Source organism: Lepisosteus platostomus, chromosome 10 (genome assembly GCF_059453375.1).
Source record: "Lepisosteus platostomus isolate fLepPlt1 chromosome 10, fLepPlt1.hap1, whole genome shotgun sequence".
Classification (NCBI taxonomy): Eukaryota; Metazoa; Chordata; class Actinopteri; order Semionotiformes; family Lepisosteidae; genus Lepisosteus; species Lepisosteus platostomus.
This window is the reverse complement of record NC_142620.1, coordinates 44,679,462-44,704,410: the sequence shown is the minus strand read 5'-3', so window position 1 is coordinate 44,704,410 and position 24,949 is coordinate 44,679,462. Positions and strand designations below refer to the sequence as shown.

Below are 24,949 nucleotides of genomic sequence, written 5' to 3'. Positions count from 1 at the left end.
GCTACGAAGTCCCTGATGTCAGTAAAACCACCTCTTTATTCTTTGAGGGCATTGATATATTCAAATCAGATTGCTGAACATAGTTTGATGTGAAATAGCCCATCATATAATCATGTGCTTCTCACAGAGTTGCAAATCTGTGCTCTAGTAGGCAGGTGCATGGCTGTTCTGTGAATGTACAGCAGATATCAGTGTTAGTTTAGTATTAAAATAATCCTTCTCATTGGTGCACACTCTCTAAAATACATGGTAGTTTGCAGGTATATGAGTGCTATTCTTAAAGCTTGTTTTTAATTAATGATTTAAAAAAGGTTGTAGAGATATAACCAGCAATATAGTTGTGGTTCCTTTAATGTAGCCAAAATACAGAGTATCATAAACATTTTCTCGGGCCTTCAAATCCTGCTTGTCCTGAGCCTGGCTTTATGTTTCTCCACAGGGCAGATATGGTTGCTGTCGGTTCCTCAGAGATGGGCACAAAACTCCTAAAGAGGTGAGGACAACTCACAAGGATGAGTACATGGCTATGTGTAGATAATACATGTGGGCTACTAACAATCAAATTTGAAAATTAAAAATGACTTTTAGTCAGAGTTTTGAGGAAAACATTCTGACATATACACAACTTGACAAGTAACAAAATAGGTTATTGACTTAAAAATTCTGGGAACTAGATCCTAGGTCATTGTTACTAAAAGCCAATTAATAAAACTTGTAAAAACCTACAGATCCCTGTCCTTTGAAAACTCTAGTTGTCCATTCCTGATCTAACTGTGTAAGGGTAATGGGAAACCGTATGACCGTAGGGCACATTGGAAACAAACAGAAATATCTGCTCTTGCCATAGACTTGCCATATTACAATCTGCAGTTTCAATGAACAGGCTGTGACAGAACACCAAGCATACAATGGAGCCAACACAAATACACAAACGTATGGATTTCCTACCAATCTCTTCTCTCTCCAGGATCCCAACAGATTGTACTATGAACCAGCAGAACTGAAGCTGTTTGAGAACATTGAGTGTGAATGGCCCCTGTTCTGGACCTACCTCATTCTGGATGGCATCTTTATTAACAGTCCTGAGCAGGTGAGCATCAGCTGTCCTTATGAATGTTATAATTAATTTCTAATTATATCAGAAAGGGCAGTTACCAGAGACTTCCCTGAAGAGGAGTCCAAAGGCTTAAACATCTTTGGTTTGCAGACATGTCCATCATATTCTCTACAGGATGTGTTAAAGAATTCAGTTACAGTGTTAAAGATTTCAGAAGACCTCCAGTCAAGAAGTGCATCAGTTGTCTTAGAATACATAAAATTATTGTTAAAAAATGAAGTTATGGATTTGGCTGCCAATACTTTAGATATTGATTACATGGATTTGGCATAATTATGTTCACATTGTTCTTTACTGATTGATACACTTAAGTAACTGACTGCATAAGCATAAAATCACATCATTAGTGAGAGTGTTGATCTTAAATAGAGCTGTAGCTCCCTTTTGCGAACTTCACAAGTATGAGTTTTTAAAATTGAAAGATAAGCAAAGAACAATGTGGCCTTTAGGAACAGCTCGGAAGAGTCATGTTGTGGGAGAGCAGTCTGCACGATCTAGGCTGTTTCAGAATTGTCCTAATTTCTTGGGCCAGTCAGAGTGCAAATGAAAATTGATCAGCATGTGAGGTCATGCATAGTTCTAATTGCCCAGACTTTCAGTCTATTGAGATAGTAGTGTTACCTAGCTGAAATGGGTGGGATTTCATGTCAGATAAAAACAAATGGGAGTTGAAAATGACTGGCGACTTTGAGGGGAGGGCACAGACCAAATTTTTTTTTACATTTGGCACATTTCATACAGCAACAGTTTCCTTCTGGGAATGTTTAAAGCATAGTGTAAACACCTTTACATCATAGTACCCTTGTATCACCCGCTGCTGTTGTAGGCCCAACACAGGGACAGAGTAGAGACACTGATTAAAACAGCATATGTTTGGAAGGTGGAAGGTAAAACACACAGAACTAGGGAGAACAATTTCACACAGGAGGCACCCCAGTCCAGAATCTGTATTTGTCAATTTACTTTACCTAAGGCAACATAAACACAATTTATGAAAGAGGATATTCGTTATTATGTAAGTTAGTCAAGATACAGCCAATATTACTGCTAGAATAAAGCTAAAATGATAACTTATTGAAATATTCCATGTTGCTAAAGCACGGAATATAGCAATGAACGTAGTCGTGGTTTTTGAATTGTGACCATAGTCTTCGGGCTGTGTAAAAACAGGTCGGGTTACAGTGTGGGAAGATGGGAACAGTTCGGCTCTGATGGGAGATTGTGGTTTTTCTTGGCCTCTCAGGTGCAGGAGTACAGGGACGCCCTGGACGGGATTCTGATCAAAGGGAAGAACGGAGTCCGCCTTGTGCCCGAACTCTACAGCGTCCCTCCAGACAGGGTAAGGATTCTGCCCTTTACAGCAATTGGGGAATTTCCCAGAAAGAATGCAAGTAGCTCATGGGCATCCCAGACCACACATTTTAAGACCGAAAAGTAAGCAGGATTCCTTTTCTTATGAGGAAATACCTGAGCTTTGGTCTTTAACAATAAAATTCAAAAGGGCTGGTTAGCAACCGGAACACTACAATAACAAAGACTCTTCTACTGGTTGTCCAGTAACAACCATTATTTTGGTCCTTTAGATTTTCATGCCCCTTTTAAGTATGAGCAGCTATACTGGTCTGGTACTGCACAGCACTCGGAAGGTCTTTAATTGGTTTCTTCTACAGAGCTCTGGCAGCCTAAGGTGCTCCTGCAATATCTGTATCCTTGTTTTGTGGGTTTTGCAGAGTTCTTGGTTGTGTGTTGTAGTCTAATTAGCTCTTTGGCCAGTATGAGAATGCTAGGAATGCTATTTTTTAAAGAGCCATATCGCTTCAGATTGTGATTTGGAACTGATTCAGTGAAGTCCAGAAGATGTGAGTTTATGCTTCGTCCATGACCAGAGCTGAAGAAGCAGTCCAGTTGGCTGTCGGCGGCTGTTCCTGATCATTCACGCTGGTGTTAAATGAGAATGTGCAAGAATGACCTCCATTGTGTTGCGATTCATTCTGAATAGAATGACAAATCTCCATCTCTAACAGATTGGGTCAGGACAGGCAGCGAAAGGGCTGTAGCAGGTCAAAGCTGATAGAAAGGATTGGTGCTAGTAACTCGACCTCTGTTCCTGCAGGTGGAGGAGGAGTACTGTAACCCTCACACTGTTGACAGGGTCCCCATGGGGAAACTCCCTCTCATGTGGGGTCAGTCCTTGTACATCATAGGGAACCTGGTGGCTGAGGTAACAGACCATCCTTTCTCCCTCCTCCGTCCTCTGTAGCTGACAGCGCTCTGACTGCTGGTTCTTTCTGTTGCTCTGCCTTGGCAGGGATTCCTGGCCCCCGGAGAGATTGATCCGCTCAACAGGAGGTTCTCCACCATCCCCAAGCCTGACGTGGTGGTTCAGGGTAATTTCCTAGAACAATGAATTCACTTTACATAGTCTTAAAGCCAAGTGCAACTTCACTAATGGGGTGCACAAGTGTGTAAGCTGCACTTTGGGCTGGAGGTAGCGTGTATTTCTTCTGGGTAATGTGTTTATATGACACAGATCTACCACATGTAGAGAACATACTCCCAAGTGCGTATTAAGGGCATATAAAACAGAAGAAATTGAGTGTATTTTGCTGTGATAAAATCTGTAATAACAAATTTAAGAGATTTTGTTTTAAACAAATCGAGGCTCTTAGTGTTTGAGTTGGATGTTACAAGCTAGAAATAGAAATGTTCGGATTGCACTATTAGTAAAATGTTTAACTAACCCACGGTGCCACTGCAATCTGTATATCTTATCATTGGAATAAAACATGGTAAAGCGCCGATTCAGATGCATATGAGGCCTGCCTGGCAGGTGAAAGATGTGCCGGTTGTGTGTCTTTGTAGTTTCCATCCTGGCTGAAACAGAAGAGATTAAAGCCATCTTGCAGAAGCACGGGTTCAATGTGGAGACAGTGGCTGACGTTTACCCCATTCGAGTGCAGCCTGCCAGGACTCTGAGTCACATCTATGCAAGGCTGGGTAAGGCAGGGGGCCTGGGCTCGGCTTGGGCGTAGTTCTCATCACTTGTTACGAAAGCTGAGCTGTATTTTTCCCAGGGTCTTCCCCGTTGTTTCCTCTTTGCATTACAATTCTGCACATTTTCTCCATGTTCAAACCGCTCTCGAGGCTTTTCTGTGCTGTGAGTGGCTTAGAGCATTGCGTGACATATAACCGTAAGCATTAAGGTGAGCAGACTCAAATATACCAGCATTTAGTGCCTTGGTCATGTATACCGTATGGAAACTAACAAAGCACTTCAAATATTTAAGCTCTGACCATAGGATTTTTATGGGAAAACTGGGCAGTTCCATTTTGCTTGGAGTGGGTTGCTTGGGTATGATTAATACCAACCCTGAACCTTCCACAGTTAGCATAGTGGTGCCCCAGGTGGTGCAGTGGTTTGCCTCGAAATGCTGGGGCCCTGGGTTCCTGGGATGCTGTTTAGGTGGAGTTTGTATGTTCTTCCTGTGTTTGCTTAGGTTTCCTCCGGGAGCTCTGGTTTCTTCCCACAGTCCAAAAACATACCAATAGGTTAATTGGCTTCGGGGGAAATTGGCCCCGGTGTGCCTGTTTGTGTCTTCATGTACCCTGCGATGGACTGGCGTCCCAACCAGGGTGAATACTGCTTTGTGTCTGTTGCTTCCCCTGTATTGGACAGAGAGGTTAGCAGATGGATGGATCAACCAAACACTACCAGAGCTGCTCTTTTTTCAAAGGTGGCTAATAAGTAACACGAGGAAAGGTAACAATAGTAGGAGTCACTGTATCTTTTTGCCATACAGTAGTTACGTGTCCTGCATCAGTGCCTAGCAGGTGTTGAATGTCAGGTGACTCTTGCTCTGTTTTTCAGGTCGTAACCAGCGCCTGGGGCTCTCTGGCAGACCCTATCGTCGCATGGGCGTGCTGGGAACCTCCAAATTCTATATCATCCGTAACACCATCTTCACCTTCTCTCCTCAGGTGAGCGCAGAGAATCTTCTGGAGCAGAGAGGCCACCTGACCGTCAATAATGCTGTTTTACATTAGCAAATATTAGCACGAATATTTAGTGACATTCGCCATGTGTATGGCATAAAGTATTCTGTGCCTTGGACAGTATGGCCTTATTCAGGCACATTACTGTGTTGGTTTCACCAGCAAACGTAAATCCCTGGGAGTGTTTGAGATACCAGAGACAACCCTGGGTCGAGGTCTTTATCTCCTGTGTGCGGTGCTGTGCTCTGCCCCATAGTTCATCGACCAGCAGCAGTTTTACATTGCCCTGGACAACCGCATGATTGTGGAGATGCTCCGCACTGACCTCTCCTACCTCTGCTGCCGCTGGAGAATGACCGGCCGGCCCACCGTCACCTTGCCCATCTCACAGACCATGCTGAGTGAGTGGCCACCTCGTGGCTGTTCGGTCCTGTGTTAACTGATATCACACTGCATTGTCTGTGGCATTTTGCCATTAAAATATAGTACATTAAAAATCCAAAATACAACCATAGAGAAGTGTAATTAGTCATTTACATAGTGCTGTATAAGAAATGGATAATGCCCCGATATAGTGATGGGGACACTAAACTGTAAACAGGCGCTGTCCTTTGGATGAGACGCAAGACCGAGGTCCTGACTCTCTGTAGTCTTTAAAAATCCCAGGGCGTTTCTCGAAAAGAGTAGGGGTGTAACCCCGGCGTACTGGCCAAATTTCCCATTGGCCCTTACCAATCATGGCCTCCTAATAATCCCCATCTATGAATTGGCTTCATTACTCTGCCCTCCTCCCCACTGATAGCTGATGTGTGGTGAGCGTTCTGGCGCACTATGGCTGCCGTCGTATCATCCAGGTGGATGCTGCACATTGGTGGTGGTGGAGGGGAGTCCCCATTACCTGTAAAGCGTTTTGAGTGGAGTGTCCAGAAAAGCGCTATGTAAGTGTAAGCAATTAATAAATCCATCAGCAGTGCAGTGTGTGCCTAGCACTGGGACAGTTGTCAGTTAACACGAGACAGGAGCCGTTCACGGTATCTGCAGGTGCAATCTGAATTGGGAAGTTCAGTTTAATGCAGTTAATAAAAGGGATCAGCCTTTTTCATTAAATGTACTTGTTGTTCTGATCTATTTTATGGGGACCACAGGTTTTAACTATGTTTAAGCTATGTTTAGACCTGTTAGACCTCACACGATTTAGTTAACGAAGAGCATTCAGGGGCAATTCCACAAGGACATGGAGAGGACATTATGCTCTTCCAAAAGATCTGAGATTTCTGCTATCGTACATTTTCCAAGAATGCACTAGGAATTAGCCAGGCACCCCAGTCAATTGAAAGATGGTTTTGTGCCCCCATCATAGCACAGCATCTTTTGGGAGACCTGACGTAGACACGTTAGTTCGTTTTGCAGCGACCAGCTGCAGTGTAAGACGGTGAGTTTGAGTTGTACATTCAGACATGAATGAGCCCTTACCCGTGTCATCCACTGACTGGCAGTGAAGTTTAAATTCTCTCACCGTTAAAGGCACCTTTTTTTCTGTGCCCTGTTGGCTAACTCGCTGTCTTACCCGCTAAGTGATTATTAAGGAAATCGGTCTCTGCTTCCTCATTTATGCACCATAGCTCTTCTCTATTTTTTCTTATCTTGCTGACCGAGTCCCTGAATCAGCCTATCCTGGCGAGTGTCCTACAGTCTCATATAGTGTCTGCAGCAGACAATCTTTTATGCCTCTACAAAGCCTTGAGCCACAGCCCTCCCACAGAACTGATTTACTGTTCTCAATTCAGCCTGTGTGCCCCCCTTGCTTCTAAAGCCAGATTGTCTTTTGTCCTCCTGATATCTTTGCATCGAAGCATGTTGTCTTGACCACATCCTCTTGAGCAGCTGTCTCATACTGCAGTGACTTTGCAACTACATAGCACAGAGGCTTTTGCAGGGCCTGAACTGGTCTTCCATCTGTGGTGAAGGTGCCCCTTCACAGCTTTCAGAAAAATTGACCTCTGGGCATACAGTACAATATCCAGGATGGCACTCAGAGTGTTGTGATACAGTATGTGTGATAAGTTCTCTGTATAGGAGGGCAGAGATGGAAAGTGAGAGCATTTTTTAATGGTGAGAACAGGAGGTGCTTCTTTACATGAGGGATAGATGGGAGTCCGGAGCAAACTGAATGGCTGTTTTGACCTTGACATCGACCTTGACATCCTTCAGGAAATGGTCTGATGAGATGTTCAGGTCACTAAGCAAATACCAACCACACAATCTATGTGGGCTGAGAGGACACCTCTCATTTTTTCTTTGTCTTAAGCTCCATCATGTATCTTTGTTTTTTTGTGTAAATCTTGCAGCTGAAAACCAGTTAGATCTGGATCCTGCTGTCTTGGCAACTCTGAGAAAACTCCAAGATGGCTACTATGGAGGAGCAAGGTAAGATTTGCCAAGGCAGAAAACAAATCTACAGTGAAGAGTGTAGGTGAGGCATTTGTCAGAGGGACTCCAGGCTTTAGATCCTGTTGAGAGAAAGGATATCAAGCTGGAGCTCATTATTAGAAAGGACACGCATCTAATGGCAGACATTGCTTTGCTATTAAACACTTTCCTGTACAGATGCTGGGCAGAAGTCCTTCATGGACTAGTAATTCATGTCAAGGAGTATTATCTTTACTGTAGTGTTAAGCAGATTAAGAGTAAATGGCTCCATGAATGCTGGTACACATTTATAGAGATGGCATGATTTAAGATTTTCCCCTTGTAAGGAGAGCATATAAAGACACACAGTCTCTGTTCTCTGCTCTTTCACAGGGTTCAGACAGGCAAGTTGTCAGAGTTCCTGACAACGTCCTGCTGTGCTCACCTCAGCTTCATGGACCCCAAACATGTCGGTAAGGCGCTTTACTCTAGCGACGCCAATGACGACAGCGGCGACTTTGTCACGCAGCCCAGCAGTGACTTGCGTTCAGCAGACGCCCTGCATGCTTTTCACTGTGCAGATGATGGTAAGGATGAGCACACCAATCAAGGGCATTTTCACATCTGTTTTTTACAGCTGTCCATTAACACAGCCGTTAGGCCAAAACAAGGAGCAAAACCTCTGCATCCCCTGGTTACTGTGAATAATTTTGATAATTTTTAATTATTTTACATAGTGCTTCACGATACATTGTCTTAAGGCACTGTACAATAAAACCTATAAAAAAAATAGACAGGCATTCACAAATTAAATCAGCAGAGTAAATCACATGTACAGTAGGTATGTAGGGAGTTGACAGTTTGCTGATATAGACTGGAGCCTTTGGAGATGAACACTGGTCTTTTGAATCTTATTCTGAACACTCAGTAAGCCAGTACATGGAACCTAAAACAGGTGATATATGCACATGCATTTCCATTCAGACATGGTTGTCATTTTATAGTAGGGTAATGACTGTGTGTTCATCGTTATTATTTTCTTGGCCTATGACTTCCCCCAGAGAAGAAACAGTACGCTCTTACAGATCCTTGATCATAATTGTATCTCTAGGCACATGATTTCTTTGTTCCTGGTAGAGTGAGCACAGTAATAATCAAGTCAACAAACTTGAAAGCTGGATAAATATTGACAACTATTATCAGAATCACAGAATCCCAAAGTTTTCTTCAATTGTTTACAGTAACATAAAAGAACTATTAGTACAAGAGCCCAGCCTTTTACAAAACTATGAAAAAGATCTAAAACATGTAAATGAGGCAAGATTACCATATTGAAAAAGGAAAACCTTTTTATTATAAATTGAAAGACCCCACTCTGGACAAGACTACTTCCTAAACCAATGCTAACCAATACAGGAACCTTTCTCCTTAGTGCAAAGAATGGATCACAGTACAAGTGAACAATTTGTCTTTTGGATAGCAGAAAAATAAAAGAAATAACAAAAACAAATAATATGAAGTGACAAATAATTAACAGTCCCTTACCTAAAGCCTGTTACCAGTGTCTTCAGTACTCAGTTCCTTTTTTCTGTAAATTCCAAGGAGGAACCTTTTCAAATACAATTTCTATTATTCCACTCTTACACCTTCTCTTTCTTCCCTGAAGAGTGTCTGGAGTCTTGTACAGAATTGGTGCCCACTTTTTTACTGTACCATCACCAAAAAGGTTGGTTTGATGTCCTGTCCCAGAATGATCTGGTCAATGTTAAATATTAGTGTGGACTCTGGACATGGTCTGGCTGGTTCAATTGAAAAGGTCAGATAAAGGGCAGCTGTAGAGCTCTACATGGCCTGACCAAGCACTCTAAAGAAGGCCCATGTCTTACCTTAAAGATAAGAGATATTGAAAGTTGTACTTAAACACTCATTACCCTTTCGCACAGAACATTGTTTACTTTGGGAATCATTTACATTTTAGTTTTGAGCAATGTATCCACAACATTAGGCAGCGTATACTTGTTCGTAAAACATCTTCAAACAAAACAGACTTGTCCTAGGCACAGATTGTAGAATTCCCTCAAAATCTGCAGCTCCAGACCTGACTCTGTTCTAACCATCAAAATGCATTAAAAATATTAATAATGCTGTGTTAAAAATTAACTTGATGACCAAACTTTAGGTTTTAGTTATAGGGGAAAAAATTGACTTTTACTAAAACAAAAACATAAAATTTGTGGCCGTGTAAGTGGTGTGGGTCATTTCTGTTTTTGTTTTTCCCCAACTAGATACTGGTGCTAACTCCCATCTTGTCCTTTTGTTACAACAATGGCATCCTAAACTCGCCCTGGCTTCTTTGTCCCCACAACCTTGCCATCATTGCATGGTGTGAACTTCAGATTGCCCGATTGTTTGCTTCTGTTGCCTCGCCCGTGCTGAGTTTACGCCTGCAGCTTGTGGCAGTTCCAGCTCTCTGAGAGCACTGTCCTGTTAGTGGTGGCTGTCCCTGAGTGGGCAGTACCTGTGCTTTAACACAACACTCGCAGACAACTTTACAACTGCTGTAATCCTTTCTGAGTCTCAGAATTAATATAACGTTGAGTTTGTTCGTATTCGTTGGAGTTATTAATCTATGATTAGTTGTTAATCTATGAATCTAATCTAATCTATGGAGCATGCTTATAGAGAGATTTCCAGGGGCCTGCTCACACTCTAGAATTGACACCTGTGGGTGAAAGCCTGAGGCGAAGGCTCTGTCTTTTACCACAGCATTTCATATACAGTTGATTTAATTGTTAAACACTCAGTGCACCTCTGATAGCTGATATTTTGCTTCGCTGCTGTTGCATGCTCAGTGACCATGTGACTCCTGTGTGATTTTGTTTTTCTCCCCATCAGTCATTAGCTGTACTAACTGTCTGAAAGCCTGTTTTAAAAACGTCAAAGCTGAAAAAGGGAAAAGGGCTGGAGGTTTGTGTAGACTGTTAGTTTTGCTTAATACATTCCTCTGTTGCAGTACCACACCTGATGAGTGAGAAACAAACTGGAGTTAGAATTAAATGGAGAACACTGTGGGGGGAAATTCTCTGAGGTTTTCCCCATTAGTATAACTTAGCTCTTAACTTTTGGCAGCACAGAAACATACAGACTGCTTGTGCAGGGACAGGGATTCCTTAGGTTTAATGCTATTATTGAGGGCAGGATAGGGTTAGGTTGTGTCCCAGTTCATTTATTATGGACTTTGCTGTCCAGTGGAAATACAGATCTAGGCAATTGGAAATGTTAAGTTTTTCTTGCCGTGTGGTTGACCAGTGAAGAAGAAACTCACAAGTGAATCATCAACAAGGCATTTCAAGTTGTGAAAATGCGTTCCTGATAAAAGACATGTACTGGGGGAGTGCCTTAGCAGTTTTTGACTCCTGGCTGCTTCTCCCAGATGAGTGTGATGATCTGACCCAGTATCTGGACCACCTGCTGGAGAGCACAGCCCCCAAACCCACTCCCTCGCCCAGCACGCCCAAGGGGGGGCTCGTCCGTTTCCGCGCAGTGGCCCACCAGACGCGAGACATGGTGTCCCTCGTGAACAAGGCCAAGGGCCTCGACATACAGAGTGAGCCTCCCGTCATCCGCGGTCTGCGAGAGTGAGTGAGAGCCCGAGGGGAGTGAGTGTGGGTGTGAGAGTGAGCGAGAGCCCGAGGGGAGTGAGTGTGAGTGTGAGAGTGAGCGAGAGCCCGAGGGGAGTGAGTGTGAGTGTGAGAGTGAGCGAGAGCCCGAGGGGAGTGAGTGTGAGTGTGAGAGTGAGCGAGAGCCCGAGGGGAGTGAGTGTGAGTGTGAGAGTGAGCGAGAGCCCGAGGGGAGTGAGTGTGAGTGTGAGAGTGAGCGAGAACCCGAGGGAAGTGAGTGTGAGTGTGAGAGTGAGCGAGAGCCCGAGTGGAGTGAGTGTGGGAGTGAGCGAGAGCGAGAGCCCGAGGGGAGTGAATGTGGGAGTGAGCGAGAGCGAGAGCCCGAGGGAAGTGAGTGTGAGTGTGAGAGTGAGCTAGAGCCCGAGGGGAGTGAGTGTGGGAGTGAGCGAGAGCGAGAGCCCGAGGGGAGTGAGTGTGGGAGTGAGCGAGAGCGAGAGCCCGAGGGGAGTGAGTGTGGGAGTGAGCGAGAGCGAGAGCCCGAGGGGAGTGAATGTGGGAGTGAGCGAGAGCGAGAGCCCGAGGGGAGTGAGTGTGAGTGTGAGTGTGAGCGAGAGCCCGAGGGGAGTGAGTGTGAGTGTGAGAGTGAGCGAGAGCCCGAGGGGAGTGAGTGTGAGTGTGAGAGTGAGCGAGAGCCCGAGCGGAGTGAGTGTGGGTGTGAGAGTGAGCGAGAGCCCGAGCGGAGTGAGTGTGGGTGTGAGAGTGAGCGAGAGCCCGAGCGGAGTGAGTGTGAGTGTGAGCAAGAGGCCCAGGGGAGCGAGTGTGGGAGTGAGAGCGAGAGCCCGAGGGGAGTGAGTGTGAGTGTGAGAGTGAGCGAGAGCCCGAGGGGAGTGAGTGTGAGTGTGAGAGTGAGCGAGAGCCCGAGGGGAGTGAGTGTGGGTGTGAGAGTGAGCGAGAGCCCGAGGGGAGTGGGTGTGAGAGTGAGCGAGAGCCCGAGGGGAGTGAGTGTGAGTGTGAGAGTGAGCGAGAGCCCGAGGGGAGTGAGTGTGAGTGTGAGAGTGAGCGAGAGCCCGAGGGGAGTGAGTGTGAGTGTGAGAGTGAGCGAGAGCCCGAGGGGAGTGAGTGTGAGTGTGAGCGAGAGCGAGAGCCCGAGGGGAGTGAATGTGGGAGTGAGCGAGAGCGAGAGCCCGAGGGGAGTGAGTGTGAGTGTGAGCGTGAGCGAGAGCCGGAGGGGAGTGAGTGTGGGTGTGAGTGTGAGCGAGAGCCCGAGGGGAGTGAGTGTGAGTGTGAGAGTGAGCGAGAGCCCGAGGGGAGTGAGTGTGAGTGTGAGAGTGAGCGAGAGCCCGAGGGGAGTGAGTGTGAGTGTGAGAGTGAGCGAGAGCCCGAGGGGAGTGAGTGTGAGTGTGAGAGTGAGCGAGAACCCGAGGGAAGTGAGTGTGAGTGTGAGAGTGAGCGAGAGCCCGAGTGGAGTGAGTGTGGGAGTGACCGAGAGCGAGAGCCCGAGGGGAGTGAATGTGGGAGTGAGCGAGAGCGAGAGCCCGAGGGAAGTGAGTGTGAGTGTGAGAGTGAGCTAGAGCCCGAGGGGAGTGAGTGTGGGAGTGAGCGAGAGCGAGAGCCCGAGGGGAGTGAATGTGGGAGTGAGCGAGAGCGAGAGCCCGAGGGGAGTGAGTGTGAGTGTGAGTGTGAGTGTGAGTGTGAGTGTGAGTGTGAGCGTGAGTGTGAGTGTGAGCGTGAGCGTGAGCGAGAGCCGGAGGGGAGTGAGTGTGAGTGTGAGAGTGAGCGAGAGCCCGAGGGGAGTGAGTGTGAGTGTGAGAGTGAGCGAGAGCCCGAGGGGAGTGAGTGTGGGTGTGAGAGTGAGCGAGAGCCCGAGAGGAGTGGGTGTGAGAGTGAGCGAGAGCCCGAGGGGAGTGAGTGTGAGTGTGAGAGTGAGCGAGAGCCCGAGGGGAGTGAGTGTGAGTGTGAGAGTGAGCGAGAGCCCGAGGGGAGTGAGTGTGAGTGTGAGAGTGAGCGAGAGCCCGAGGGGAGTGAGTGTGAGAGTGAGCGAGAGCCCGAGGGGAGTGAGTGTGAGTGTGAGCAAGAGGCCCAGGGGAGCGAGTGTGGGAGTGAGAGCGAGAGCCCGAGGGGAGTGAGTGTGAGAGAGAGCGAGAGCCCGAGGGGAGTGAGTGTGAGAGTGAGCGAGAGCCCGAGGGGAGTGAGTGTGGGAGTGAGTGTGAGTGAGAGCCCGAGGGGAGTGAGTGTGGGAGTGAGCCAGTGGCCTGCAGAAGGCTGTCAGAATAAGGTCACATGTTTACTGCTTTATAATAGTTCTTCTTTCCAAGAGAGGTCCTCTGCTGTAGGTGAAAGATACCTCATTACTCACATCAATGCTTTGTATTGATTTACTTGCAAACAAAAATTGCAAGGTAGAGGCACAGTTTGGAATGAGAATGAATCCTCTGATTTATTTCTGGCTGGTCCCTGACAAAGAGAGCACTCGTGAAGTGCCTGTTAATGAATGAGCGAATTGGGCCAATGTTTTAGTGTCTGGATGAAGGGCGGTTAAAGAATTTCTAAGAATGTCTTTGAACTTTCTGACCTGGTACCTTTTTAGTAAAAGTTTCAATCTTGACTTGAACTGCATAGACTTCTGAAGCTATTGGATTATGCAGAAGCATCCAATTACAGTGGTGTGAAAAAGTGTTTGCCCCCTTCCTGATTTCTTATTTTTTTTGCATGTTTGTCACACTGAAATGTTTCAGATCATCAAACAAATTGAAATATTAGACAAAGATAACAAAGTAACACAAAATGCAGTTTTTAAATGAAGGTTTTTATTATTAAGGGGAAAAAAAAATCCAAACCTACATGGCCCTGTGTGAAAAAGTAATTGCCCCCTTAACCTAATAACTGGTTGGGCCACCCTTAGCAGCAACAACTACAATCAAGCGTTTGCGATAACTGGCAATGAGTCTTTTAGAGCGCTGTGGAGGAATTTTGACCCACTCATCTTTGCAGAATTGTTGTAATTCAGCCACATTGGAGGGTTTTCGAGCCTTAACCGCTTTTTAAAAAAGGTCATGCCACAACATCTCAATCGGATTCAGGTCAGGACTTTGACTAGGCCACTCCAAAGTCTTCATTTTGTTTTTCTTAAGCCATTTAGAGGGGGACTTGCTGGTGTGTTTTGGATCATTGTCCTGCTGCAGAACCCAAGTGCGCTTCAGCTTGAGGTCACGAACAGATGGCCGGACATTCTCCTTCAGGATTTTTTGGTAGACAGCAGAATTCATGGTTCCATTTACCACAGCAAGTCTTCCAGGTCCTGAAGCAGCAAAACAGCCCCAGACCATCACACTACCACAACCATATTTTACTGTTGATGTTCCTTTATGATGATGTTCCTTTTCTGAAATGCTGTGTTACTTTTACGCCAGATGTAATGGGACACACACCTTCCAAAAAGTTCAACTTTTGTCTTGTCAGTCCACAGAGTATTTTCCCAAAAGTCTTGGGGTTCATCAAGATGTTTTCTGGCAAAACTGAGACAAGCCTTTATGTTCTTTTTGCTCAGCGGTGGTTTTCGTTTCGGAACTCTGCCATGCAGGCCATTTTTGCCCAGTCTCTTTCTTATGGTGGAGTCATGAACACTGACCTTAACTGAGGCAAGTGAAGCCTGCAGTTCTTTGGATGTTGTTGTGGGTTTTTTTCTGACCTCTTGGATGAGTCGTCTCTGGGCTCTTGGGGTAATTTTGGTCGGCCGGCCACTCCTGGGAAGGTTCACCACTGTTCCATGTTTTCGCCATTTGTGGATAATGGCTCTCACTGTGGTTCACTGGAGTCCCAAAGCTTTAGAAATGGCTTTATAACCTTTTCCAGACTGATAAATCTCAATTACTCTGTTTCTCATTTGTTCCTGAATTTCTTTGGATCGCAGCATGATGTCTAGCTTTTGAGGATCTTATGGTCTACTTCACTTTGTCAGGCAGGTCCTATTTAAGTGATTTCTTGATTGAGAACAGGTGTGGCAGTAATCAGACCTGGGTGTGGCTAGAGAAATTGAACTCAGCTTTCCAAAGATGTGATAAACCACAGTTGATTTATGTTTTAACAGGGGGGGTGGGAATCACTTTTTCACACAGGGCCATGTAGGTTTGGATTTTTTTTCCCCTTAATAATAAAAACTTTCATTTAAAAACTGCATTTTGTGTTTAATTGTGTTATCTTATCTATCTAATATTTCAGTTTGTTTGATGATCTGAAACATTTCAGTGTGACAAACATGCAAAAAAATAAGAAATCAGGAAGGGGGCAAACACTTTTTCACACCACTGTATTATTTTGTCAAATAATTGTTTTAAAATAATTGCTATTAATTATGGTCTTTCTATTACAGAAAAGCACACTCTGGCCTTGTGGCTGCTAACATGAACCATTCTCCTTGTTCCAGATGTGCACATGTTCCTTCCTACTAAGCTATTCCACGCTCCCCAGCCCTCTCTCAATCTCCTGGAGTCCCCACTGTCCAGCGACACCAAGGTACGCACCACACTGTCTCACATGCTTGGGTGATCCTGCTGGAGCCTCTGTTCCTTATCGGGTTGGAGTTTTTCCCAGTTTTGTAACACTGGTTCAGCCGAGAGGCCTCTGTCAATATTTGTCCTCCCAATTGTGCTCGAGCAATCAAGGCAGAGTTTCCTGCTCAAGAATACAGTGCAGGTGTCTGAATGAAGGTCTTGTCCAGTGCCTATATTACTACATTCCATGACTTAAAACAGGGCTTTCAAATCCTGGACCTGGACAGCCAGTGTGTATGGATTTTCACTTTAACTCGGTTCTTAACAAGCTAAACTTCCCACTTATATTCCAGAAGGCTAAAGCATTCCACGGTTCCCAAGATCAGTTTTTCTGTGTGTGCTGCATTCTGTGCTCGGTCTGGTGGAACTTCTTTATCTTCGTCTCAATGGTTCCTGTACTGATGGAGTAGGGTCACTGGCTGGCGGAGTGAAACGCCAATCCTTCTGCTCGTCTCCCCTCCAGGGCCCTCGGGTTGTGACCTCAGAGATGTGTCTGCCCCGAGACTCAGCGGGGGAGATCGACTTCCAGGCTCTGGCGGAACAGCTGCGAGAGTGTCCCAGCCTCCAGGACCAGGCCGACATCCTGTACATCCTCTTCAACAAGAAGTGAGCCTCTCGTCCCTTGAGCAATTTCATGCTTCAGACGGGTATATCCATGTGCTCACCATTATAATGTCATGTAATCTCTTCACAAACATGAAAAGAAGCAGTAATAATAAATAAATAATTTGCAATTCATTAAACAGGACATGGGGTATACAGCTTCAGGAAAGTGAGATCTTTAGCCAAGTCCTTTTCAAACTTGTTTTTGATTAAACCTTTATAACCCCAGGATTTTATATCTGAGGTGGATTTTTCAAATATTTGCCTTCTACAATAGGATGTACTCCTAAATGGTGTATATTCATGTCCGTAATAGCCAATTATGTTTAACTACACGTCCACTCTTATAAGTGTTTTAAGCTGCATTTAGTGACACATTACTGCATCCCGAAGCATAAATTCAGGCTGGTAAAGCAGGTGTGTGGTTCAGTTGTTTACTATAAGTATCACACCAGGTTGTAGGGTCCATTGACAAAGCTGTGTTTTTGTACGCATCTGTTGCCACGAGTGGGGTCTCTCCTCTCGGTCAGTTTGGAGAATAGTTTCTAGAAACTTTTTGGGTTGGGGAGAAGTCTGTCACAGTGGAATAATCTGAGTAGAAAAATGTGAAATATCTCAGTGGAGGTGTTCAGGAGATATAAGATCCAAAAATGAGTCCTGCCCCTAGTGACATTCCATCCCCGTGAAGCAGAATGGTCAGACGTGTAGATCTATTGCTGTGCTCTTCAGTGGCTCAGGCCCTCCCATGCCACAGTGTCATGCTGTGTTGTCTCTCAGGGGCGCAGACTGGGATACACAGCTCTACGGCACGGGCACCACGGTCCAGAACCTGCTGGTTGAACTGTACACCAAGGCTGGCACAGTGCGTCAGTGGGGTCTCATCCGCATGACCTCCGGCATGCTGAAGAAGAAGGTGGAGGGGCTGGATGAGGTAATCTCAGCAGGCCTCCAAACGTATTAGAAGAGCAAAGATATGATTCAGAAATCCATTGTGACACACATGTTTTTGGATAGTTCCATGCATCCATGTGATCATACTAGAACAAAACCATGTCTTTGTTCAACCTAATTAATTCAAGTGATTGTAAGTATTGGGCAACACTGAGATTTGTGAGTCAGTGTTAAGGTCCGTGTTTGGTTGCATATCCCTCTGCACCAATAACTCAAAAAAATCTGCCACCCATTTAGCTCACCTTTTTTTTTTCTTTTGACAAACTCCTGAGTTGCATTGGCTGGGTGTTTTTGGTCATTGTCGTGCCACATGTTGAAGCACCACTCGACTAACGCAAGCTGATAAAGTGTTTCTGTAAACTTCACAATTCATTCTGCTGCTGCCATCATCAGTTACGTCATAATTCACTTCAAGTGAGTCAGTTCCAGGTCATGCCTTGACCCCCACTGTCATTCACAGATGAGGTGATGTTCTTTGGAAGTTCCTTTTGCTGTTCCTTTCTTTTCTCTGAACTTCCTTTATTTTGGCGATTGGTTTATCTCGGTCTTCTGTGCCCATAAAACTTTGTTCCAAAACTCCTTTTTGTGCTTCAGAAACAAATCTGCAGCATGGTGGAGATAATGTCAGGGTGGTCTGGGTGTGCATGGCTACCTCAGTAACTCAGCCCTCCTTTATATCGGTGATGTGGCGAACGCTGGCAGCACTAGAGTGAACTTTTCAGAAAAGCCAGGCATGGAGAATAAGATTCTACACAAAAAGATACGAAGTGGGCAGACCTTAATTTGCAACTGCACAATGTCATATCATTCTAATTACTGACATCAGGTAAAATTTGTACAAGGTACCTATTTGACTCATTGTGTAAAGGATTTTGTTCTTTCTCATGGATCCAAATTCTGCTTTCAACTGTCATATGGCTCCCATCTTGAGAAAAAAAAGTGGAGAAGAACGGTGCAGTATGAAAGACTGGTTCTGTTGGTTGCAGGCCTGCTCAGATCTCCTGGCACACCAAAAGCACCTCACCGTGGGTCTGCCCCCTGAGCCCCGAGAGAAGACCATCGTAGCGTAAGTGTTACATCCTGCATTACAGCACTGCACAATAGAATCTGTCAGTGCAGTGCTTTCGGTGAGCAACACGATGAGAACCTCACTTTTGAAGTGGAGGTCTGAGGATATAAATATGGAGTTTTTGAGAACAGAAGGCACCAAATTGCCCAAAGTAAAAGCTTGCTTCACTGAATTCACCTACTACTTGTTTTAGTCTTATCCAGTTAGTTGTCAGTTCTGCTTTGGCGGTTACCTTTTCCTTCTCAGGAAGTACCCTTCTGCCTGGGAGCAGTCCTAAACGTATGGCGTTTCCATGTGGTGTTCTAAGAACAGGCTTGCTGGTCTTATCTTCCCACAGGCCCTTGCCTCCCGATGTGCTGATGAAACTAATTGATGAAGCGAGTGACCAGAGCATCACCATTGCCGTGCTGACTCAGGTCAGTGGCCACAGGGGGGAGCTGTCCATCCACGCACTCCTTGTGCTTCTTATCTGTGGGACTTTCAGGGTTAGACATGGGATGACAAGGAACAAAGCCACTCACACCTGTCATCAGTAGCAAAACAATATTAGCAGCAAGTTGATATAAACTAAGGGTGCCCTCTGCTGGACTTTGTACAATGCAAGTCAGTTCCCTTTTTCAGGAGAGATGGGAGAAAGTCTTTGTGGGTTAGTCTTTCATGTTCCCAAAATAGCAATAGTTCCAAGATGTGGCTGTGTTCTACAGTTCTAATAATCAAGAATATATTCGTCGGTTTCATCCCTTTCTTCTGCGTATGTAGAAATGGCCAGTTCTTACAGAAGGCATGAGGGAAATGTCACATTGGAGCAGAGGTGTTGCTCCAGCGGGTGTTAAATTCAAGAAAACATCTGTGTTAAATGAAAACGATGGTCTGATTGTGGCAAATCAAGGGCTTGTGCCATACTTGTGTAAAACAAAATAATAATAGTGACTGGAATAATGAACTGGAAAGTCCCTTTCACAGAGGTTCCTTGTGCTGACCTGTAGTTAGTGCTGAAATATTAACTAAGCAATGTCATACTGCTGCTTTTATTAAAGACACCAAACAATTAGTTGGGAACTGGACGCTTTGATGGTATGACTTTGATGGTGTTACCATGAAAAACACAAATCAAATAGGTCAGGCTAATATAGATGATGCAGAAATGAAGGCAAAGGGGACACTTTCAGTGTGTTAGTGGGTGCTCATTTTAATACGGCCCAGTGGGAATAAAGATGTTGGGGTTAAGATTGCTCATGGTGAGTGGTCAGGGCGCAGTCAGGCTGTTGGGGGAGAATCGGAACTGATGGACAAGACTGATCATCCCTCTGCTGACAGGAGATTATGGTGTACCTGGCGATGAACATCAGGACCCAGCCCTCCCTCTTCAGCGAGATGTTCCGCCTGCGGATCGGGCTCATCATCCAGGTCATGGCCACCGAGCTCGCCCACTCGCTCAACTGTTCAGGTACTGGCATTGACTGTCTGACTGTCACGGACGCTGAGATGATGTTTTTCCAGTGGAGTGGCCTTTGCCATCTTCCAAGATTAAATGTAGGTGTGGGATTCTCATACAGTGGGAAGAGTCCTGGGTTTTCTTTCCGTTCCCTCCCATTTGAGTGGTGACCACACCAGTTTTACTTAGCTTCTCATCCCACAGGGTCAGTGTCCTGAGGACAGCCACTGGCTGCTTTTTCCTCCGTGCAGTGGTTGTGTGTCTGTGGTGGTGGGGAGGAGCTGAAACGAGCCAGATTGTAATGGGAAATGCATTGATCATCTGTCTCCTCGTGTTCCAGGTGAAGAGGCCACAGAGAGTCTGATGAGCCTCAGCCCCTCTGAGCTGAAGAACCTGCTCCATCACATCCTGAGCGGGAAGGAGTTTGGGGTGGAGAAAAGCGGTCAGTAACCCCAGGAGCTTAGGAACACCCCACTGTCACTCACATGTCCCCTGTCTGAACTGCATTCGGGTTTAGGGACCTTTTCCTGATTCTTTAGCTGTCATCAGCTGAGGTCAGGGAGAAAGGCTGCAGGATCCAGGACATTGCTGACTCAGTGTCCAGCTGTCGAATTTTGCAGACAGATAAAAGATTGAGATACTATTGCAGTTTAAACTTCCATTAACCCATCCTTCCACCTATTTTCATCAGAATTCCACCTGAATCTGAGTGCATAGGTCTCACTTCGCAGTGTTGTAGAGCTTCATTAAGGGTGTGTTCAAAAGGCATAGCACTACATAATGTATCATGAGCCCAGCGTGCTTTATAAGATTAGCTTACAGTCAGAGGAGCAGTCTCCAAACGTTTCCGGTGATGGTTTCCTATTTTCCAAAAAATATGTAATCAACATAACTCAACCTAGGATTATAAGGACACTTTAGACTTGTTTCACCTTCTCCTTGGTCTTCATTTTGATTTCTGCTAATGCCATCAGACCACTTCATTTTCTTGTCTGTTCCTCAAAAACCACTCATGCTGTGTCTCGTCACAATCCTCTTTAAATCCTCTGCTTGTCCCTTTTGCTTTTCGGTGTCAGTTCTTGTTTCCACCACGGTACAATGCTCTGCTTCGTTGAACACACCCAGAATTGATTCCAACAGACCTTTGCCAAGGCAATCCTGTAGAGTCTCTGCCTGTCTCCAGGGGCGTAAGGCACTGTGCTTGTTTTGCAGTCCGCTCTGTGGATTCGGCGGTCAGCACGGCCATCTCGATACACGAGGTGGGCAACGTGGGGGCCACCAAGAGCGAGAGGGTGGGCATCAACAAGCTGAAGAGCGACATGAAACAGGTAGATCCAGAGATCCTCTTGCAAAAAGCACCTCATTACTCTGCACTGAGTGAGTTACACACTGCCCTATCCACATAGTAGAGGATAGTTCTAACAACAGGTCAGTTCCAAGCTAATGGTCCACTTACAGCAACAATCTGGATTTTTCTGAAAGTCTCCCATCCCAGCATTGGCCTTGCTGAGCTTCCAAGACCCCACAAAACAGAGGTACAAGGTGTTAACACTGACATGTCTGTGGAGTTGATAGCAAGCTTCATGAATGAGGAACACATCATCCAATGACTGAGATCTGTGCATGGAAACAGCGTGCCTTCACAAAGTCCCAGTTCATTAAAAACTTTAAGGTACTGAAGCTACGTTAGTGATTTCATAAAAACTCCATAGTATACTCAATCCAGGTATGTGAACTGTGGGGAGATAAATACTGTAACATGTGTGAGGCTCTAATCTAGCTAATATCACAGAAATAATACCAGGATTTACCATAGCAAATGCAATCTCCATTGGTGTTTATTGCAAAGCATTTTACACCAGTGGCAAGTATGGAGAAAAAACTCAGGTGAAGCTCACGGTAAAGTACACAGCTACCCTGCTGGCCTGCTGCTGGTTTACTGTGGTAAACTGGCACCAGGGTGGGCATTGCAGATATGCCACTCTGGCTGCGTGCGTGATGTTTAAACATCTGGTTCTGTTTTGCTTTGCAGATGGAGGAGCGTAGGTTGTCGTTGTTCGGGACACGTAAGGTGATTGGTCTGATACGGCCTGGGTGGTAATTCACCTGGCCTCTTACAGCAGGCTGTGCTGAACTCCGGGCTGACTGCTCTTCTGTAGTTCTTCTTGTAGTCCCGCAGGCTGTGGCTGCGAACTGCAGTTGGAGAAAAGCAGGCTTTTTCTCCTACGTCACTAGCGTGAGGGGCGAGGGTGAGGATGAGCAGTGAGAGAAAGACTTCAGCACAGCCCCTGGTGGAGTGCCATACATCACCTGGGGTGGAGGTTTGCATGCGCCACTCCACTGGCTCAGCTGGGCAGGGAAATGACTAAAACCACGTCTTCCTCACTTTCTCAGTTAATTTTGCCGCTGGATTCTCTGATAATTGTTCCTTTAGTGCTTGGCAGGTTGTGACAAACAGCTTTTATAGCCACGATGGAAGAACAATGATGCTGCATTCCTAACTATCCAGACCTAATCCAAGTGCCTTATTCACATTGCCCCTGAAGCACTGGTCCTCAGGCTCATCTGGTTACATCTACAGTATTTGAGCCTAGGCTTTAACAATGAAGGCTTTAAGATCTGCTGCCTGTAACAATTATTTGCCTGTAATTTTGTAATGTTTTAATTAATTCAGCAGCTGAAATGCGTGATCTGGCATTTTAATTGCTTGATAATGCTCCGTGATATCAGGAGGCTTGCTTTATCTGTCTACAGCACAAACCTAAAGATCTAAACACTGCCGGCTCTGCAGAGGACACAAGTCAGTCCTTTCAGTATTATTGATCTCGACTAACGTGATCCCTCTTTTTTCAAATTTGACATCTGACAAACGGGATTCGCCAAAGTGCTTCCCGCTGTTCAGAGTAAAGCCGAATGTGCTATTTTCTACTGAGGTTAGAAAGACCTTTTCTTCACGGCAGGGTTTCAATCAGACACCACTGAAACATTCTACAGATGCAGCCACTCGACACTCTTGCATTTTCAGGTCAGTCACATCAGTGAGGAGAGTACAGTTCATTCGGCAAATTAGTTCCTAAATCAATGAGAAAGGTTGGCTCTGTGCTAGCTTGGGAGTGTTTAGAAATCCCAAATAGCCTTTTGGAGAGCCTGTGCTGTACAGTTGTTTTTTTTTTTTTTTAAGATTCCTTTCTGTTTTGCAGCCTTCCACTGCACAGCTGTCCGACCTGGATTACAGTGAATCCACAGTAAGAGTCCTTGAGATCTTGTTCTGTGGCAAAGGGGTGGAACATCACTGAGCTGGAAAGGCCGTGGTGACGCTGGGCTCCAGGGATGTGTTTTGGACTGTTCAGACCGCACTCTCTCTTGAAGGAAGGGAACAGCTGCTGATTGGCAGTAATGTAGCTCATCAGCGGAGGAAGTGCTGGTTGAAATGCTGGCAGTCTGTTGCATTGGGCTCCACTCAAAATGGAGCACCTGGAGATGTGGAAAATGTGATTGTCGCTCCTTAATTCTGGGTGACGTTTTTAAATATTTGATTTCTATGAGCCCAAAAGTTACCAGGGTAGTTTCTGTCAGCCATTTTTTTGTTGGTTGTAGCTCAATCAAACGTCACTGCATGCCACTAAAGAAAAGGGCTTTAACAGGGGTAGTAGAATTGAGCTCTGGTAGGCATGGGCCTGGGTAAATTATATTGGGCTCATGTTAAAAAAAACATATTCGAACCAGAATGTCTTCCAGGCAGTGTTCCGAAACGGGGGACAAATCGGTAGCTTTTTCTTAAACAACAAGTCAAGAAACGTGATTGAGCTTGTGTGAAAATGTCAGTCTGGGAACTACAATTTAGAATTTTCAGAACTGCCCTGTGAAAGCCAGAGAAAGCGACCACCGCAATGGCCCTGTTTTATATCTTTGCGTTTCTAGAAATCAGGCAGTTTGGCCATTGAGAGCTTTCCCCAAGAGCCCTTTGGGCCTCCGGCCCGGGACATTCGACAGGGCCAGTGGCTTCGCCGCAGGAGGCTGGACGGAGCTCTTAACAGAGTGCCGGTGGGCTTCTACCAGAAGGTTTGGAAAATCCTGCAGAAGGTGAGTCTGCCCCGTCGCCCGGTGTGGCAGCCGAGAGCAGGAGTGGCCCTGGATGGGCCTCAGAACTATGTCAACATCAGTTCAGAGGTGTTTGTTGTCAGCACACACTTCAGAACCGAACCTTGTCCTTCTCAGGGGGGACAAAATCGAAGCCTTCGTATTTAGGATCACCTTTTCTTCAGTTGACCATTTTTTTAGAAATGCCTCTTAGTACATAAACAGTAACCTGTAAAGTAATTTACTGTAGATAATTTACTATCAATGCAGACATCAAATTCATCTAAGACCTGAACACTAGATCTGTTAGCAACACATAGTCAATATGTTCAAGTAGGTAGCTACATCAGCATGCGTAGGCTGCAAAGGAACAAGTAAAGGTTTGTTCCATGCTGAAAAGAGAAGAGGCACAATGTTTCGTTTACTCCAGCACACATGAAGAAGGCTCCACAGTGGAAAGGTTATGTCTCTTCTTTTCAGCATGGAATAAAACAAATAGTCAATATTACCTCTTGATGAACAGTTATCATCTTTTTGTAATTTCATATTTCAAACTTGCGCAGAGTGGTAGCATAGTGGTTGCTATCTGTGAGTTTGTATGTTCTCACTGTGTTTGCATGGGTTTCCTCCCACAGAAGACATGCTGGTAGGTTAATTGGCTTCTGGGAAACTTCTCTCATGGAGTGAGCGTGTGCATGTTTGTGTCTGTTTACCCTGCAAAGGAAAACACAGACAAGTTTTAACAAGCCTCCTGTCCAGGGTGTATCCCACCTTCCTCTTTGGATAGCCTCCTGCTCTCCCACAACCCTGTACTGGAAAAAGACGTTAGAAGATGGATGGATATTTCAAACTCGTATCCACCTGGAGTCAGCCTGAACCCAGGTAGAATCAATCTGTGCTTTTATACTGCTCAATCACACATGATGGTGTTTTTTATTTCCTCAGTGTCACGGGCTGTCCATCGAAGGCTTTGTCCTCCCGTCGTCCACCACCAGAGAGGTAATGCCCTTAGTGTTAAAATACTCAGAGGAAAGTGATGCAAATTCCAGTTTGAGTGTGGAAAGGAACAGTTCTGACAGATGGTTCAGTGCTGGGTGGGCAGTTTCAGATTTCAGGCTTGTT

The 24,949-nt window shown here is 45.5% G+C and overlaps 1 protein-coding gene across 5 annotated transcripts in view; it reads left to right on the top strand.

Annotated features, from left to right (window-relative positions):
* Positions 1 to 24,949, top strand: part of phka1a (phosphorylase kinase, alpha 1a (muscle)) — a 42,048-nt gene that overhangs the window by 10,777 nt on the left and 6,322 nt on the right. For 3 of the 5 annotated variants that reach the window (XM_088649151.1, XM_088649150.1, XM_088649149.1), the window contains exons 10-32: positions 440 to 493; positions 968 to 1,090; positions 2,361 to 2,456; positions 3,231 to 3,338; positions 3,426 to 3,504; positions 3,980 to 4,114; positions 4,986 to 5,095; positions 5,367 to 5,511; positions 7,459 to 7,537; positions 7,913 to 8,106; positions 10,953 to 11,126; positions 15,563 to 15,651; positions 16,153 to 16,295; positions 17,070 to 17,223; positions 18,230 to 18,309; positions 18,650 to 18,728; positions 19,630 to 19,759; positions 20,088 to 20,189; positions 20,960 to 21,075; positions 21,780 to 21,818; positions 22,948 to 22,992; positions 23,669 to 23,830; positions 24,773 to 24,826. In XM_088649151.1, the coding sequence (XP_088505277.1) occupies positions 440 to 493; positions 968 to 1,090; positions 2,361 to 2,456; positions 3,231 to 3,338; positions 3,426 to 3,504; positions 3,980 to 4,114; positions 4,986 to 5,095; positions 5,367 to 5,511; positions 7,459 to 7,537; positions 7,913 to 8,106; positions 10,953 to 11,126; positions 15,563 to 15,651; positions 16,153 to 16,295; positions 17,070 to 17,223; positions 18,230 to 18,309; positions 18,650 to 18,728; positions 19,630 to 19,759; positions 20,088 to 20,189; positions 20,960 to 21,075; positions 21,780 to 21,818; positions 22,948 to 22,992; positions 23,669 to 23,830; positions 24,773 to 24,826 (2,490 nt within the window). The remainder of the gene's footprint in view (positions 1 to 439; positions 494 to 967; positions 1,091 to 2,360; positions 2,457 to 3,230; positions 3,339 to 3,425; positions 3,505 to 3,979; positions 4,115 to 4,985; positions 5,096 to 5,366; positions 5,512 to 7,458; positions 7,538 to 7,912; positions 8,107 to 10,952; positions 11,127 to 15,562; positions 15,652 to 16,152; positions 16,296 to 17,069; positions 17,224 to 18,229; positions 18,310 to 18,649; positions 18,729 to 19,629; positions 19,760 to 20,087; positions 20,190 to 20,959; positions 21,076 to 21,779; positions 21,819 to 22,947; positions 22,993 to 23,668; positions 23,831 to 24,772; positions 24,827 to 24,949) is intronic. The other 2 variants (XM_088649153.1, XM_088649152.1) reach the window with 2 other exon arrangements.